A 14,197-nucleotide genomic window follows, 5' to 3' on the forward strand; every position below is an offset into this window, starting at 1 on the left:
CAAGCAAGGCACCACATGTCGCTAGCCATAAGGACACTCTGACAGGCTATTCGTATAGAGATACGAGCAAATTTCGTCCTTATGGTAAGCGACAATGTGGTACCTTTTGCTTGAGAATGTCACAAATGGTCAATAAAATTATAGACAAGGCAATAATAAAGACTGCTGCCCTTTCTAAACTTTTAAACACATTTGAAAGTCAACTTTGGAAATTATAAATAAATAAAATATAATAAATAAATATTATAGGACATTCTTACACAGATTGACTAAGTCCCACAGTAAGCTCAAGAAGGCTTGTGTTGTGGGTACTCAGACAACGATATATATAATATATAAATATGTACTTAAATACATAGAAAACAACCATGACTCAGGAACAAATATCTGTGTCATCACACAAATAAATGCCCTTACTGGGATTCGAACCCAGGACCATCGGCTTCACAGGCAGGATCACTACCCACTAGGCCAGACTGGTCGTCAAATTAGGAGTCTTAAATGTCTCTATTTAAATTTTAATATGATATTAACCTAATTAAGTACATCGTAATACAGCTAAATATTTAGTTTTGTATTCGGAATATAATTGTGTACATACTTTTAACGATTCGTCTGTGCACATGTATTTAATCAAATCCGTAATCTAAAGTTCCAAGAATCATGATTAAATCAAATGTAATCAATTATTTTAATTTAATTACACTAAATAAACAATCACCCAATCAACTATGTAAAAAACTAAATCTATTTTGTTCTTAAAAACAATTAAAAATACAAATGAAATCACAGATTAAAAATGTACTGATTAGGTTTTAAATGCTTATACACCATGTACTTATGTAACCTGACAGATTAAAAAAATGATATTGTGTCCTAACATTATCAAAAAACTATAATGAATAACCTAACTGACACTATATGAATGATAGTAGGCTCTATTTTAAACTAAAACTAAACTATTATTTTTAACATTTTCTAGTCAAAAACCAAAAGATTTTCATACAAAAGTGCAACAAATTTAATTGTTTTATGAATTGTTAAAAAAAAATCCGGCAGGTTCTTAGGACCATGGTGTATAAAAAGTGCTTTAATTATATAGGTTGAAAGTCGTAACAAACAAAAGCATCTTTTTATTTTGTCTCAATTAGATTCAACACACTTTCATTTAAGGCAAGGTGGCCCTAGGCCGATTTATGGTATTTCCGCTTTGATTTTATAACAAGTTAACAAGTCAATGTGTGGAACTGATACTAGAGACATTTACAAGAGTACGAGTGTACTATAACACAATTTTATTACGTTAAATTCAAAAATATAGGCAAACAGAACGCATGGTGTATGTCCGATACTTAGCACTCTCAAAATAAGGTATTTGACTAATAGTCAAATTAGTTTCTTTTTTCGAACTGTCAAAACGATTTTGTTACTATGGAATTTATATGGGACTTGGTCACGCGTCGTGATCAATTGCTTTATTTTTTGCTCATTAATATTGTTTAACGTGTAATATCGATAGCCTATTATACAGTAAACTAATGTGGTAGTGTGCAGTGAATGGAGAATTAATCTTGCACCACGTTTAACCATCATTTTGTAGTCAACGGCCGGTTGTCCGCGTGTTTCTTGTAAAGTCCGCTATCGTTTTACAAGAGCTAAATCACCGTACACTGTCTTGTGCTAACCGTACAATTTCAATCGTTTTACCCTGCTACTACGACCTTGATACTGGCGAAATAGCCCCAATGGGCTGAAGCCATAATTTTAAAAGAATGAATGAATGAATTTATGACACACTAGCATGTAATGTCACAATCAAATTACCTACTCCTTATAGTTTAATACGGGTTTTAAATAGAAATTGTGTCTAAAAATAACTGCTATCTACGTTTCTCTATTAATCTTCTGGTGCCATATTTAATGCATGGTGAACAATAATTTATTTTAAATACAGTCAAATACCCTATTAAGAGCTCTGAAGTGATTATGTTGAACTTAAAATACGTGACTTACCTAAAGAGTTATACATATAATAATATATATTATAAGTATACGATAAGTATGGTTTTTAGACTATGAGATACCTATACCACAAATCGGCTTAGTCCCTTGCCTGTCACAATTTCAACTCATATTCAATCATCATCTACCCTTTGCTTCTTGCTAGTATTAGACGGAGTTTGCGGCGGCGAATGAGTCGTCTCTCTTCTCTTTCCAGAATGTCTGGCGCAGCCTGACGTTCTCTGAGTATTGGACTCCCTAGTCTCCCTATTTGATTCCCGAGTCGGAGAGAACTGCTTAAGCATTTCTACATCATTGAATATAACTTGAGCGCCCCCGCCGCAAGTCGGTACAACATCGCCTTTATACAGCTTCGTTTCTAGCTCCCCATCCGTGTCTTGCTCTTGAGATATTAAGCAGTATTTCGACGCTTTAGCATTAGCTATGTCTTTGACTGTTGTTAGCTTGTTGACGACTTTACTGTTGACTATGGAAGGTTTCATAACGGTACCCATTGGGACGAGTTTGTTAGGGGCATGTTCGATCCAGCCTCGACCGTCGGCGGATAGTGAACGGCGGTGTCTAGGATTAGCAACGGCTACACCGCGACGGGACGATACTGCCGATGCTGGTGTGTCTCTAGTTTCCCTAGTATGGGGTACGGAGCTGAATGGAGTCAGCAAATGTGCTGGTAAAGCTCTAGGTGTCGACCCTGGTGTGTAGTCTCTCACACTAGTCTGCGCTGCGAATTCTCCTGTATTCTTCGGCTCCATATCACCTCTGTCTAACGCTTCAGCTATAATCCTTAAGCGATTCTCTTTATCTTCAATAGCGTTGCGTAATTTCTCTTTTTCAGTATGAATTTCCTTTGCCCGCTCATGTTCTGCCGCTATCTTGTGATTATATTTCCTTTCTAATATACGCTTCATTTTCTCTTTCTCTAGCTTATTCTGGCTGAGCTGTAGCTCCTTCTCTTGCAGCTCGCGTTTAAGAGTGCTTGTGTATTCGGTCAACTCATTCAGTTTTCGTTTGTTAGAAGTCGATTCGTTCTCCGTAGCTGTCAGACGGTCCTCTAAAGCTCTGATTCTACGTTCAGATGCGGCCAGCTGCCCTCTTAAAGCGGCATTCTCTCCTCGTACTTCAAGAGACTCTTTCTCTAAGTCTATAAGAGCGGCTCTGAACCTCTCATCCTTCAATGCTTTGCTCCGTTTCAACGTCTCTCTCCGATCTAACCTCATCTCCAAATGGGCCATAAGTTCTTTAATAATATGGCCAGCTTGTGAGCTATTCAGTTCTAGACTTGGGAAGTCTGGGCCTAAGCTGTAGACTAGACCTAGGTCTAGCTCAAGCTCTTTAGCATCAGGTCTAGCTAGATTGTCTCTGGCTGTTGCAAATAGTCTGTTAGCCTTACGCCTACCAGATACCAGGCCGATAGAGGCTGCAATATCGTTGACTTGAGCTTTGGTTACTTCTACTTCCGCAGCCATTTCAGCAAACCTCATAACTTGGAGCGTTTCATCATAGTCCTCTGCTCTCGGATTAGCGCAAACAATCATACGTACCTGGCCTTCACCTTCGAAGAAGTTTTTAAACAGGTGAGTGATCTTGGACTCCCTGTATGGCACCATATTATTAGCCCCGGTAGCCTGGTTCTCTCGTAAAACTTCCAGACACGTTCGGAGCGTCATTAAAGACTTGTTAATGTTACCGGCCTCTCGTAACCGCTGGCCAGTATTCTTCGTCCGATTTGTTCTCTCGCTGCCGGCTAAATCAACCAAGCTTATTTGGCTGATGGATAGAAACTTCTTATTCTGAATTACAGCCTCACCTACCTCGTCTACCGGTGCCTGCACCAGCCTGATGGTGAAAACCGAATGACTCCGACTTGATTCCGCATTAAGAGTTGTATGAGCCATCCTTTTCCGTTTCAATCCTAAATAGAATGCGTCAAATGCCTCCTCGGCAGACTTAATTTCAATCTCAGTGACACCATGTACGTACATGTTCTTCGCTGCATCTTCTCTGATGATTTTTGCAGGTAAATTCTTTGTCATTGGGGGTCCGTCTTCCAGCAAATCAAAGACACTGTTATTGTAGACTTCTACATATGAAACAAACACTGCATACTGGTTATCTTCATTCAAACCTTCTACTTTCGTCACCTCCATCGAAGCCATTGCTAAGTCCGGGTTTGAGTTGTTTTTCTTCCCTATTTTGAACTTATGGAGCTCCTGCTGCCGTTCTAACATGGCCTCCACCTCAGATTGAATTTCGAACATGTTCATTTTGTCAGGTTTGAACACGTATTTATGCGCCTGGCATTCGTTTATAGTTTTAAATATGATGTTCAGACATCTTGGCAAAATTCCGCAATTATGAGGCTCGCCGGTCATTGTAAAGGTTTTCCCGCTGCCGGTGACGCCGTAAGTGAATAATAGACCATTTTTACCTTTGATTAGGCCTTCTACGAGCGGATATGCGACTTTATCGAAGACTTCTTGTTGGGGTGTTTCAGGAGGGAATACTTCTTTGAAAGTGTATTTCATCGACTTGTTATTCTCATTTCTGTAGCTCAAGGCCGTTGCTGGTGGAGTTAGGAGCACTGTTGTCGGTGAAATTATCTTCATACACGCGATATCGGATTCTCGTTGCATTGGGCGTAATCTACAGAAAACTTGTACTGGATCGCGCTCGCCGTTCAAGTTTTGCTTACTCCGCGCCGGCGTACGCATCTCGTTAATTTTCTGTTTCGATTTGGCGGACTTCATTTTAATTAATGGCCGTTTTTACACTCGTAGGACGATAAATCAAACTTTGTTTATAAGAATTAACGTTTTACAATTTCGACGGTTATACGAAATCAAAGCAACCGTTGCCCGTTGATTACATTAAAAGCGGACAAATTTAATATTGTCGGTTCAAGGGTCAGAAGAAGTTTGTCCCTTTTACTCTTAAGCTTATTTGCATTTGGTATCTCTTTCGACTGTTGAAAAGCTTGACTCTTTAAACGGGTCGGATAGTATTAAAAATGACGTTTAATAGCGAGGAGTGTTGCAAGCGTTTTAGTTGTTTTCCCATGGGATTCTCACATTTTTAACGTTCGGTTCATTAAATAAACTCGATAATAAAAACGTAATTGCGGAATAATTTTAAAGTTCATTTTATATGATAATAAGATAATGAATTTAAGAATTTTTTTTAAAGGGCTTTATTTTATCAAACGCTTTATTTTTAAATGAGTAAATATTTGGTTGGTATTCATTGTAATTTTCCCTAGAAGTCGTACGCAACCAAACATGGCTACACTAATAATACGTTCCTTTTCTCAAACTTATAAAAATGATTGAATGTGTACGATTATTTAATACCCGGAATTTTTACGACGATTTAATTGTGATTGTTTTGTATTATAATAAAAACATGGTTTAGAATTGTATTGTTAATAAACTATTTATTTTCAATATAATCGAATATAACTTTGCGTAAAAAGGGACGATCCAAAATGTTGCTACTACTCGAAAATTTAATTAAATTAGAAATAAAATCGATGAACGACGATCCCGAAAATTTATTTTATTTTATTTTATTTATTATAATGTCAAATTAAAAGTAATATTAATCGTACTACAGATTTTGGAACAAACACATTTATAACTAAATATTTTTTTGCTTATTGATATAATATTACTATTTTTTGAAACAGGGTTAAACGGAAACTGGTTTCTTTTATTTTAACTTAAAGAGGCGAAGTGGAGGCGAAAGAAAAATTTAGGGCGTTTTAGCTTTTGACATATGGCAGCTCCGAATTTGACAGCGAAAAGTGACAGATGTACTAAGACTACTGAGTTGAGTTTGTTAACAGTTCAAAATGTTTAATAAATTTAATCTCGTTTGTATTTGTAGGGCGAGAAATACGATGGCCGAAGAGCGGACGTGTGGTCGTGCGGCGTCATCCTGTACGCGCTCCTCGTCGGCGCCCTGCCCTTTGACGATGATAATCTACGACAGTTACTTGAAAAGGTTTGTTTTTTAGAATAAAGATCATTTATTTCAGCTACTGGTTACAGACATACCAGGGCTCTCCGCACTAGGCAGTGCCTGTATCGCGGGGAACCGATTACAATTATCAGAACTATAAGTTACAATTAAAGTCAATGAGTTAAAATACACAATATCTAGACACAATATTAAAACTAAATTTTGTCAAATATGGCTTCTGTTTCGGCATAATTTTGTGAGTGCAGCAGTTTTTTCGCTTCCATTTGAGTGCAGATTACTGAGTTTAGTTTTCCTACATCCAAAACCACTTTAAAACTTATGAAAGAAAGGTAGAAAACGTGGTGAACTGCCACCGCTACTCCAGACGCTAATGATATGTTTGGTTATAGGTGAAGCGAGGTGTGTTTCACGTGCCACATTTTGTGCCACCTGACTGCCAGCAGCTATTACGAGGCATGATAGAAGTCAACCCTGAGAAGAGGATGACGGTAAGTTTTTTATAGATATTTGTTAAGCCAGTAGTTGTGAAATTATAGCTTTATTTAGACCAAAGGATTTACTATAATACTCTTTTAACTATGATGATGACGGCACCTGGAGTATTCGGAAAAATGCCGAGATTGAGGAGTTAGTGGCTGAACCCAATATCATCGACAAAACGAAAGCCCACAGACTTCACTGGTTCATACTTTTATAACTAACACGGGACTTAATCGCGTAAAACTTACGTTTATTTATGGCCTGACTTTTCGAATGTGACGTTACATTCGTGGTCACAGGCAGAATGGCGAGGAACTGTATCAACACATAGTCTAATAAAACATGGTCTTCTCTTCCCAGTGTGACACAGGCCTACGTCACAATAACATGGCCGCTATATATAGCGCTATCGCATATTATCATATAGCGCTGTCGCATGATGACGTAGGCTTGTGTCAGTTAGGTGACCTAGAAAAGACGGGAAGAGAGTACCAGGCGGAGTATATTATTATACCATGGTATCAACATTTTCTTGCTGCGCGGGTTTTGCGAACTACCCGCACTTGATTTTGATTATTACACAACACTCACGACATCTGATGGTATCCGATGGGATGTTTTTTCACCCTTACATTTGCTAGTCACTGGATTCCACGAAGACGAAATCCCCCATCCCTCATACTGATTGAAATTGCGATTTGATTGTGTTGTCACTGGTTCAGTCACAATGTACTATTCTTTAATTATTTCTTAAATTCTGCACAATAAAGAGAGACTTGTAGGACCTGTCTTAGGTACAATCATTTGACGCGAAAGGCATACTGTCTCTACAATAAAGGATGTTTTTGTGCAACTGGCCATAACACCACTGGACTCCTTTTTGTCCTTTAATAAATAAATACATAAATGTGGCATGTATGTGGCTGGTGTTCTCACGTGCCCTCAATGTGCGCGGAGGTTCACCTCCAAGATCGGCTATGTCAGCCATATTCGGGCGCACGAGCGCCGAGCTAATTAGGAGTCGAAGTGGTCACCATGGTCGAAATCGGCCAGAAGGATCATCATCATCATCATCATCACATAAATATTATAGGGACATTGCTACACAAATTGACTAAGTCCCATGGTAAGCTGAAGAAAGCTTGTGTTGTGGGTACTCAGACAACGATATATATAATATACAAATACTTAAGACGAAACAGGAGCTGAGTTTTAAATATTTTAGGTAAATATACCCGTCTCGCTAACGGAAGCGGCACCTAAAAGTAGTGCGATAAGGACAAGGCGAAAACTCCTGCGTAAAATTGCTGCTCCTCCTCTGTTTTCTCCTCCAAAACTTAACCAATTGTAACCAAATTTGGAAATCTAAATGATTATGAAATTATCTGTGTCGGACCGTTTTGCTTTTTTGGCTAATTGATATCAGTTTTGAATGCCACGCCTCTCATTGCGGCATAGTCAATTGGGCCATTTTGGCCATTTTTGAAGAGCTCTAGCGCCTTAAAAAACAAAAATATCAAAAAAAGCAAAACGGTCCGACACAGATATTGACAATATTAATCTGTGTTGAAAAAATCATTGCTCTAGCTTCAAAAACCACGGAGGAAAACGAGAAGTACGTTTGTATGGAGAAATGACCACTCCCGTTGGCTCTTAAATACATAGAAAACATCCATGACTCAGAAACAAATATCTGTGCTCGTCACAAAAATAAATGCCCTTACCGGGTACTTCAATACCTGAAGTATGAATGAATACAATTTTTTGTACTTTTAATAAATGTTGCCCACAGCTTGCAGAAATAACGCGACACGGCTGGGTGACTGCAGGAGGCCGGGGCGAGTTAGAACAAGAGCTGCCCATGATGGAGGTGGTTCAGACCAGGGTGCTACCCAGCGCTGATGCTATAGACCCTGATGTTCTACAGGTACTTACAAAAATCAAAATATTGATTTTGCATTAAGTAAAGTAATAAAGGCGGAGTGTCCTTTTAACCCCTTGAAACACAGCATCTTTAGGTATTACCCTCAAATGACTCCTTAAGCCAGTTGAGGGTAGATGAAAACATTACACGATCAAATAAAGTCAGGTCGTTCAGTGACAGATCCAGGTGGTTTTGTATTTGGTTGGTTAATCAATAAATGTTATAACTACCCGAAAATGTACAAATTATTTGTTTACTTTTATTTAAGTACCTAATAGAGTATAAGTTCCAAGGGTTTTATCTTTTTCATACATTTTGTTATTTGTATGAATGTTATATCCAGCGTGCGTACATAGGTAATAGTAATCATATTTATACATTGAAGAACATTAATATTAATATAAAATATGTATTCTGTTGCAGGCTATTTGCAGTTTAGGATGTTTCAAACAACGGGACAAATTAATTCAAGAGCTGCTCAGTCCACAGTAAGTTAAATATCTTTTTTTCTTCTTCCTTGCGTTATCTCGGCATTTTGGCATGGCTCATGGGAGCCTGGGGTCCGCTTGACAACTAATCCCATGATTTGATGTAGGCACTAGTTTTTACGAAAGCGACAGCCATCTGACCCAGAGGGGAAACTAGGCGTTATTGGGATTAGTCCCGTTTCCTCACGATGTTTTCCTTCACCGAAAAGCGACTGGTACATATCAAATGATATTTCATACATAAGTTCTGAAAAACTCATTGGTACGAGCCGGGGTTTGAACCTAGACCCGCGACTCCCGGATTGAAAGTCGCACGCTCTTACCGCTAGGCCACCAGCGCTCCTAAATAGCTCTTTTTATTGTTATTTATCTACTCCTTGTTATAAACTTAGAAATCTTATTAATATACTTTCTGTTTTGAACTTAAATTCTCACTTGAAACTGTATACCTACATTTTTGACTAACAACAGTAACAACTACTATTGAATATTTATTCCTCAAAATGTCTGCCTTATAATTGCATGGTTACCTATTGTATGTCATAATTTTCACGATTGAATATGGCAACATTATACTGATGTGTAAACGCACTAAGTTCTAAACAAATTTATAATTTCGTTGTAATAAAAGGCCAATTTCCATTATGAATAGAGTAAAGCATGATGATTATTTGCAGCCATAACACGGAGAAAGTAATCTACTTCCTACTTCTGGAGCGCAAAAGAAGGAGGCCCGCGCGAGACGACGAGCCGAGACCGCAACCCGCACCGCCAGCGCCCGACCCGCCCCGCAAGCGCTTGGACACGTGCAGGGTAAGTAAACTTTACCCAATCGTACGCTAGCTGGCGCTGTACAGGTACGCGTGGTTCCTACATCGCGCTAACGGTGTGTCGACGTAGAATACATAAGTACAAGCGGTTGGATACAGGCAGTTAGGCAGGAGTAACTAAAGTTGACACAATCGTACGCAGGGGCGTATTTTGAAATTTGGCGCCCCGGGCCAATACGTTTTGCCGCCCCGGAAGTCAAGGAAGAAAAACAAAATGCAATCCGGCATGCCGCCCCTGGGGGTTGGCATATGCCGCCCCTGGAGGTTGGCGCCCCGGGCCATGGCCCGGATAGCCCTAGGGTAAATACGCCCCTGATCGTACGCTAGAGGGCGTTGTACAGGTATGCGTGGTTCCTACATCGCGCTAACGGTGTGTCAACATAGAATACATAAGTACCTACTAGCGTTTGGATACAGGCAGGTAACTAAAGTTGACACAACCGTACGCTAGATGGCGCTGTACAGGTAGGCGTGATTGCTACGTCGCGCTTACTATATATTGTTATAAACATAAGTTGTTGGGAATAATTAATGTGAATTAAGCGGCAGTAGCCCTTGTATAGCATATTATGTATTGGTTTGCTTATGTACTTATAACTTTATATTTAATTACACAAACGGGTCTACCGCGATATAATTTCATTGTTTTTACCTTTAATTCCGACGTTTCAGCTGAGTTGCACCAAATTATATCGCGGTAGACCCGTTTCTGTAATTAAATATGTGTACAAAACGCGAGAGTTTAAAGTGTTATACTTATAACTTTATTTACTTTCAGGTGAACGGTCAGTCTGCACATTTCGGTCAAATCAGCGAAGGATCGCCGATCACACCCCGTCGGTCACAATTCAGGTATGTTCTCACTTATGTTTTCACCACACTCTCCCGTCTCCTCCCCCCTCCCCCTACTCCCCCTTCTCCTCCCCCTCTAGACTGCAAAATAATTTGGTGGAGTTGTCGCCTCCTGTTGAGTCCTGTCACGGTCGCCATGTGGTGGGGCGACGATTAAATGAAATACGTGTATTTCCACTCGAGTCTATATTGTAACTGTTCTCACGAAGCAAGCATAAAACCTTATATCTAAACGTAATAATAATGCTATGCACACCTCAGTTTCTTACACATGTTAAAATAAATTTTTAGTGATCATTTTGAATGGTAAATGTATGTATGTAATTTGATATGATGGTTTGTTTTGACGGCAGGTCAGCATCGCGGCGAGAAGGTCGCAGCTCACCGCAACTGCCGGCAAGCCCACCGAGTGAGTATAGGCCCCGTGCATGAACTATAGGGGGCAGCATAGGATCCGTCAGATTTTTGGCGCGAGGCGTAAATGTGTCGTTTATGCTTCCGATATAGCCCTCAAGATGGCAGAACCTAATATGCACAAGGAAACGTACAGACGAGAACGGTAGATGGTAGCACTTGCTTTGGCAATGTACGTGTGCACATATGTTTCCGATTTAGGCCACAAGATGGCAGACCCTCCGGACCCTCCAACGCGCACGGTCCCTATACACTTAATGTGTTTATTACAGTAAATCTGGTGCTCCATTACGACACCCTGTGCTCTAATAAGCACATTACGTAACTACGTCGAGAATTTAAAAGGCCATATGTACTGTAAGACATACGATACACATTATACATTTATGTGTGGAAATTGTATTTTATGCAACCGTTGTTTAAGAGAGGTCAAAAAAGGCGAGTGGCGTGAGTAACAATTTGAGATGAAGCCGAAAATTGTTAATAAAGACGCCACGAGTATTTTTTGACTCAGTTAAACAACGTTGCATACAATACTTTTTTTACGACCAAGCACTTACTTTGAAATAAAATTGTAAATTTAACAAATATTTTTAATTCAAGAAGTAGCAAAAATGGAGGGTACGGGCGGGAAAAGAATGAAAGAACGAATGAAATTAAAAAAAAAATGTCTATGGTTCACTTATTTGTCAGAGATGACATTTAAAATACGGTTGGCAACACTGTATTTCATTCAATATTTTTTAAGTGGTCATTACACGAAGTATCGTAAAATCGCCAAAAAGATACTGCGTGTATGCACAAATTCTTTTTTGGGGAATAGACTAAAGACTTGTCTTGACAACTATAAGGTAGGGTTTTAAAGGTGTGTGCACGACCCTTTAAATGACAAATAAAAGTACGGGAGTAGAAAAATAATATAATATTATTGTCGCAGCAGGTCATACGCCGCACAGGGTATCTTCGCTCGGAGGCACGCCGGCCACCCCGGGCTCGCCACTAGGTACGTATTATAATAATAATTCAGCCTATATACGTCCCACTGCTGGGCACAGGCCTCCTCTCATGCGCGAGAGGGCTTGGGCTATAGTCCCCACGCTAGCCCAATGCGGATTGGACCTCACATACCCCTTTGAATTTCTTCGCAGATGTATGCAGGTTTCCTCACGATGTTTTCCTTCACCGAAAAGCTAGTGGTAAATATCAAATGATATTTCGTACATAAGTTCCAAAAAACTCATTGGCACGAGCCGGGGTTTGAACCCACGACCTCCAGATTGAAAGTCGCACGCTCTTACCGCTAGGCCACCAGCGCTTAAAGAGTGTGTGCAATAAAGAGTATAGGGATAATGACACATGTTGAATTTTATAACAAAACCTAGTAAAATAGATAGCAAATGAGCAATTTATCACAATAATGTGGATATTAAAATACAGAACTACAAAACAAAACAAAACTACAGGACCTGAAAGTTCCAAAATTTTAGTTTTGTTTTTAACTTCCAAGAAGGAAATAAGTAAGGATACCATTCGATTCCTTAAATATTATCCAAAAAAAGATTGTATAGCAACTATGTACATAAACGCAATATTTCACCGACAAAAACGCAATTATCTTGTTTTTTCCATACAGTGCATACTTCAAGATGGACTCTCAGTGACCTTGACGTCACGGTCACTTATCGTTTTGTTCGGGGCGTTTCGCGAGTGAAGTACGGTTGTCGGACTTTGACTATCATTTCTGACTTTTGTATTGCTTTATTGCAATGGGTCCTATATATACATTTGATCCTAAAAACAAACCTGATCGATTGATATCGTAAATGAAAATTTGTCACCTAGCCTATTGTATTGTATTTGCAGCATCCCCGTCGGTGCGTGAGCACCACCATCAGAGAGCTAATTCTACAGGGCCTACGATAAGCCTCAATATCAGTGAGTTTACCATTTCGTTTATATTTTTAGGGTTCCGTACCCAATACTTGCAGCATACATAAAAAAAAAAAACATAGCCACAACCGAATACAGAACCTCCTCCTTCTATGAAATTGAAGTCGGTTAATAAGTGAAAACTATGTATATATTCTGCTGTGTGACGTGTAAAATTATTTATAATTTTATCAATAAATATCTCAATCTCTCAATCCCAAAGGGTAAAAACGGGACCCTATTTTTTTTAATGATATAGGAGGCAAACGAGCAGACGGATCACCTGAGGGTAAGCGATTTCCGCCGCCCATGGACACCCGCAACACTAGAAGGGTTGCAAGTGCGTTGCCGGCCTTTCTGATGGGAGTACGGGTACTCCCATTACCATCATCATCGCTGTCCGTCTGTCTGTCTGTCTGTCACCAGGCGGTATCTCATGAACCGTGATAGCTAGGCAGTTGAAATTTTCACAGATGATGTATTTATGTTGCCGCTATAACAACAAATACTAAAAATGGAATAAAATAAATATTTAAGTGGGGCTCCCATACAACAAACGTTATTTTTATGCGTATTGGTACGGAACGCTTCGTGCGCGAGTCCGACTCGCACTTGGCCGCTTTTTGTAAAATAAATAAATAAATATTATATTACAATCTTACACAGATTGACCAAGTCCCACAGTAAGCTCAAGAAGGCTTGCGTTGTGGGTACTCAGACAACGATATATATAATATATAAATACTTAAATACATAGATAACAACCATGACTCAGGAACAAATATCTGTGTGATCACACAAATAAATGCCCTTACTGGGATTCGAACCCAGGACCATCGGCTTCACAGGCAGGGCCACTACCCACTATAGTTCATTTTTTTAGCATTAGAAAGAACTTGAAAGAAGGTAAGCGATCTTGACATGTCTTTTAATTGAAAAACACTTTTTTAAAATCAGTAACTATTACTTATGAAAGCAGAAGAATATAAATGATCGTATTAGATCCATAATTGTTACATATTTGCCGTAACTTCTTTTTAAAATGTGTTTTTCAATTAAAAGACACATCAAGATTGTTTACCTTATTTCTAATGCTAAAAAAAACGAACTATAGACCAGACCGGTCGTCAAATAAATATTTTATTTAATTTCAGGCGGCGAACCAGGCGAGGCTGTTATCATTATAAACGAGTCCCCGTTGCTAGGTAACACCGTGCCAGTAAGACCGCACAGCCCTTCGCAGTCACACAGAGGTACAATATACAAATAGTTATTTGTTT

General features: G+C 39.2%; 2 protein-coding genes across 2 annotated transcripts in view; one reads left to right on the top strand and one right to left on the bottom strand.

Moving 5' to 3' along the window:
* LOC134803801 (serine/threonine-protein kinase BRSK2) overlaps positions 1-14,197 on the top strand; it is a 49,631-nt gene that overhangs the window by 11,240 nt on the left and 24,194 nt on the right. Inside the window, exons 7-16 of the mRNA XM_063776638.1 lie at positions 5,905-6,021; positions 6,390-6,488; positions 8,273-8,407; positions 8,828-8,892; positions 9,570-9,705; positions 10,501-10,585; positions 10,924-10,983; positions 11,926-11,991; positions 12,852-12,923; positions 14,072-14,170. Coding sequence (XP_063632708.1) covers positions 5,905-6,021; positions 6,390-6,488; positions 8,273-8,407; positions 8,828-8,892; positions 9,570-9,705; positions 10,501-10,585; positions 10,924-10,983; positions 11,926-11,991; positions 12,852-12,923; positions 14,072-14,170 — 934 coding nt within the window. The remainder of the gene's footprint in view (positions 1-5,904; positions 6,022-6,389; positions 6,489-8,272; positions 8,408-8,827; positions 8,893-9,569; positions 9,706-10,500; positions 10,586-10,923; positions 10,984-11,925; positions 11,992-12,851; positions 12,924-14,071; positions 14,171-14,197) is intronic.
* Positions 1,804-4,896, bottom strand: LOC134803897 (kinesin-like protein KIF23). Its single transcript, XM_063776721.1, has one exon. The coding sequence runs from the start codon at positions 4,767-4,769 to the stop codon at positions 2,136-2,138; it is 2,634 nt and encodes an 877-aa protein (XP_063632791.1). The 5' UTR covers positions 4,770-4,896; the 3' UTR covers positions 1,804-2,135.

Source organism: Cydia splendana, chromosome 27 (assembly GCF_910591565.1).
Source record: "Cydia splendana chromosome 27, ilCydSple1.2, whole genome shotgun sequence".
Classification (NCBI taxonomy): domain Eukaryota; kingdom Metazoa; phylum Arthropoda; class Insecta; order Lepidoptera; family Tortricidae; genus Cydia; species Cydia splendana.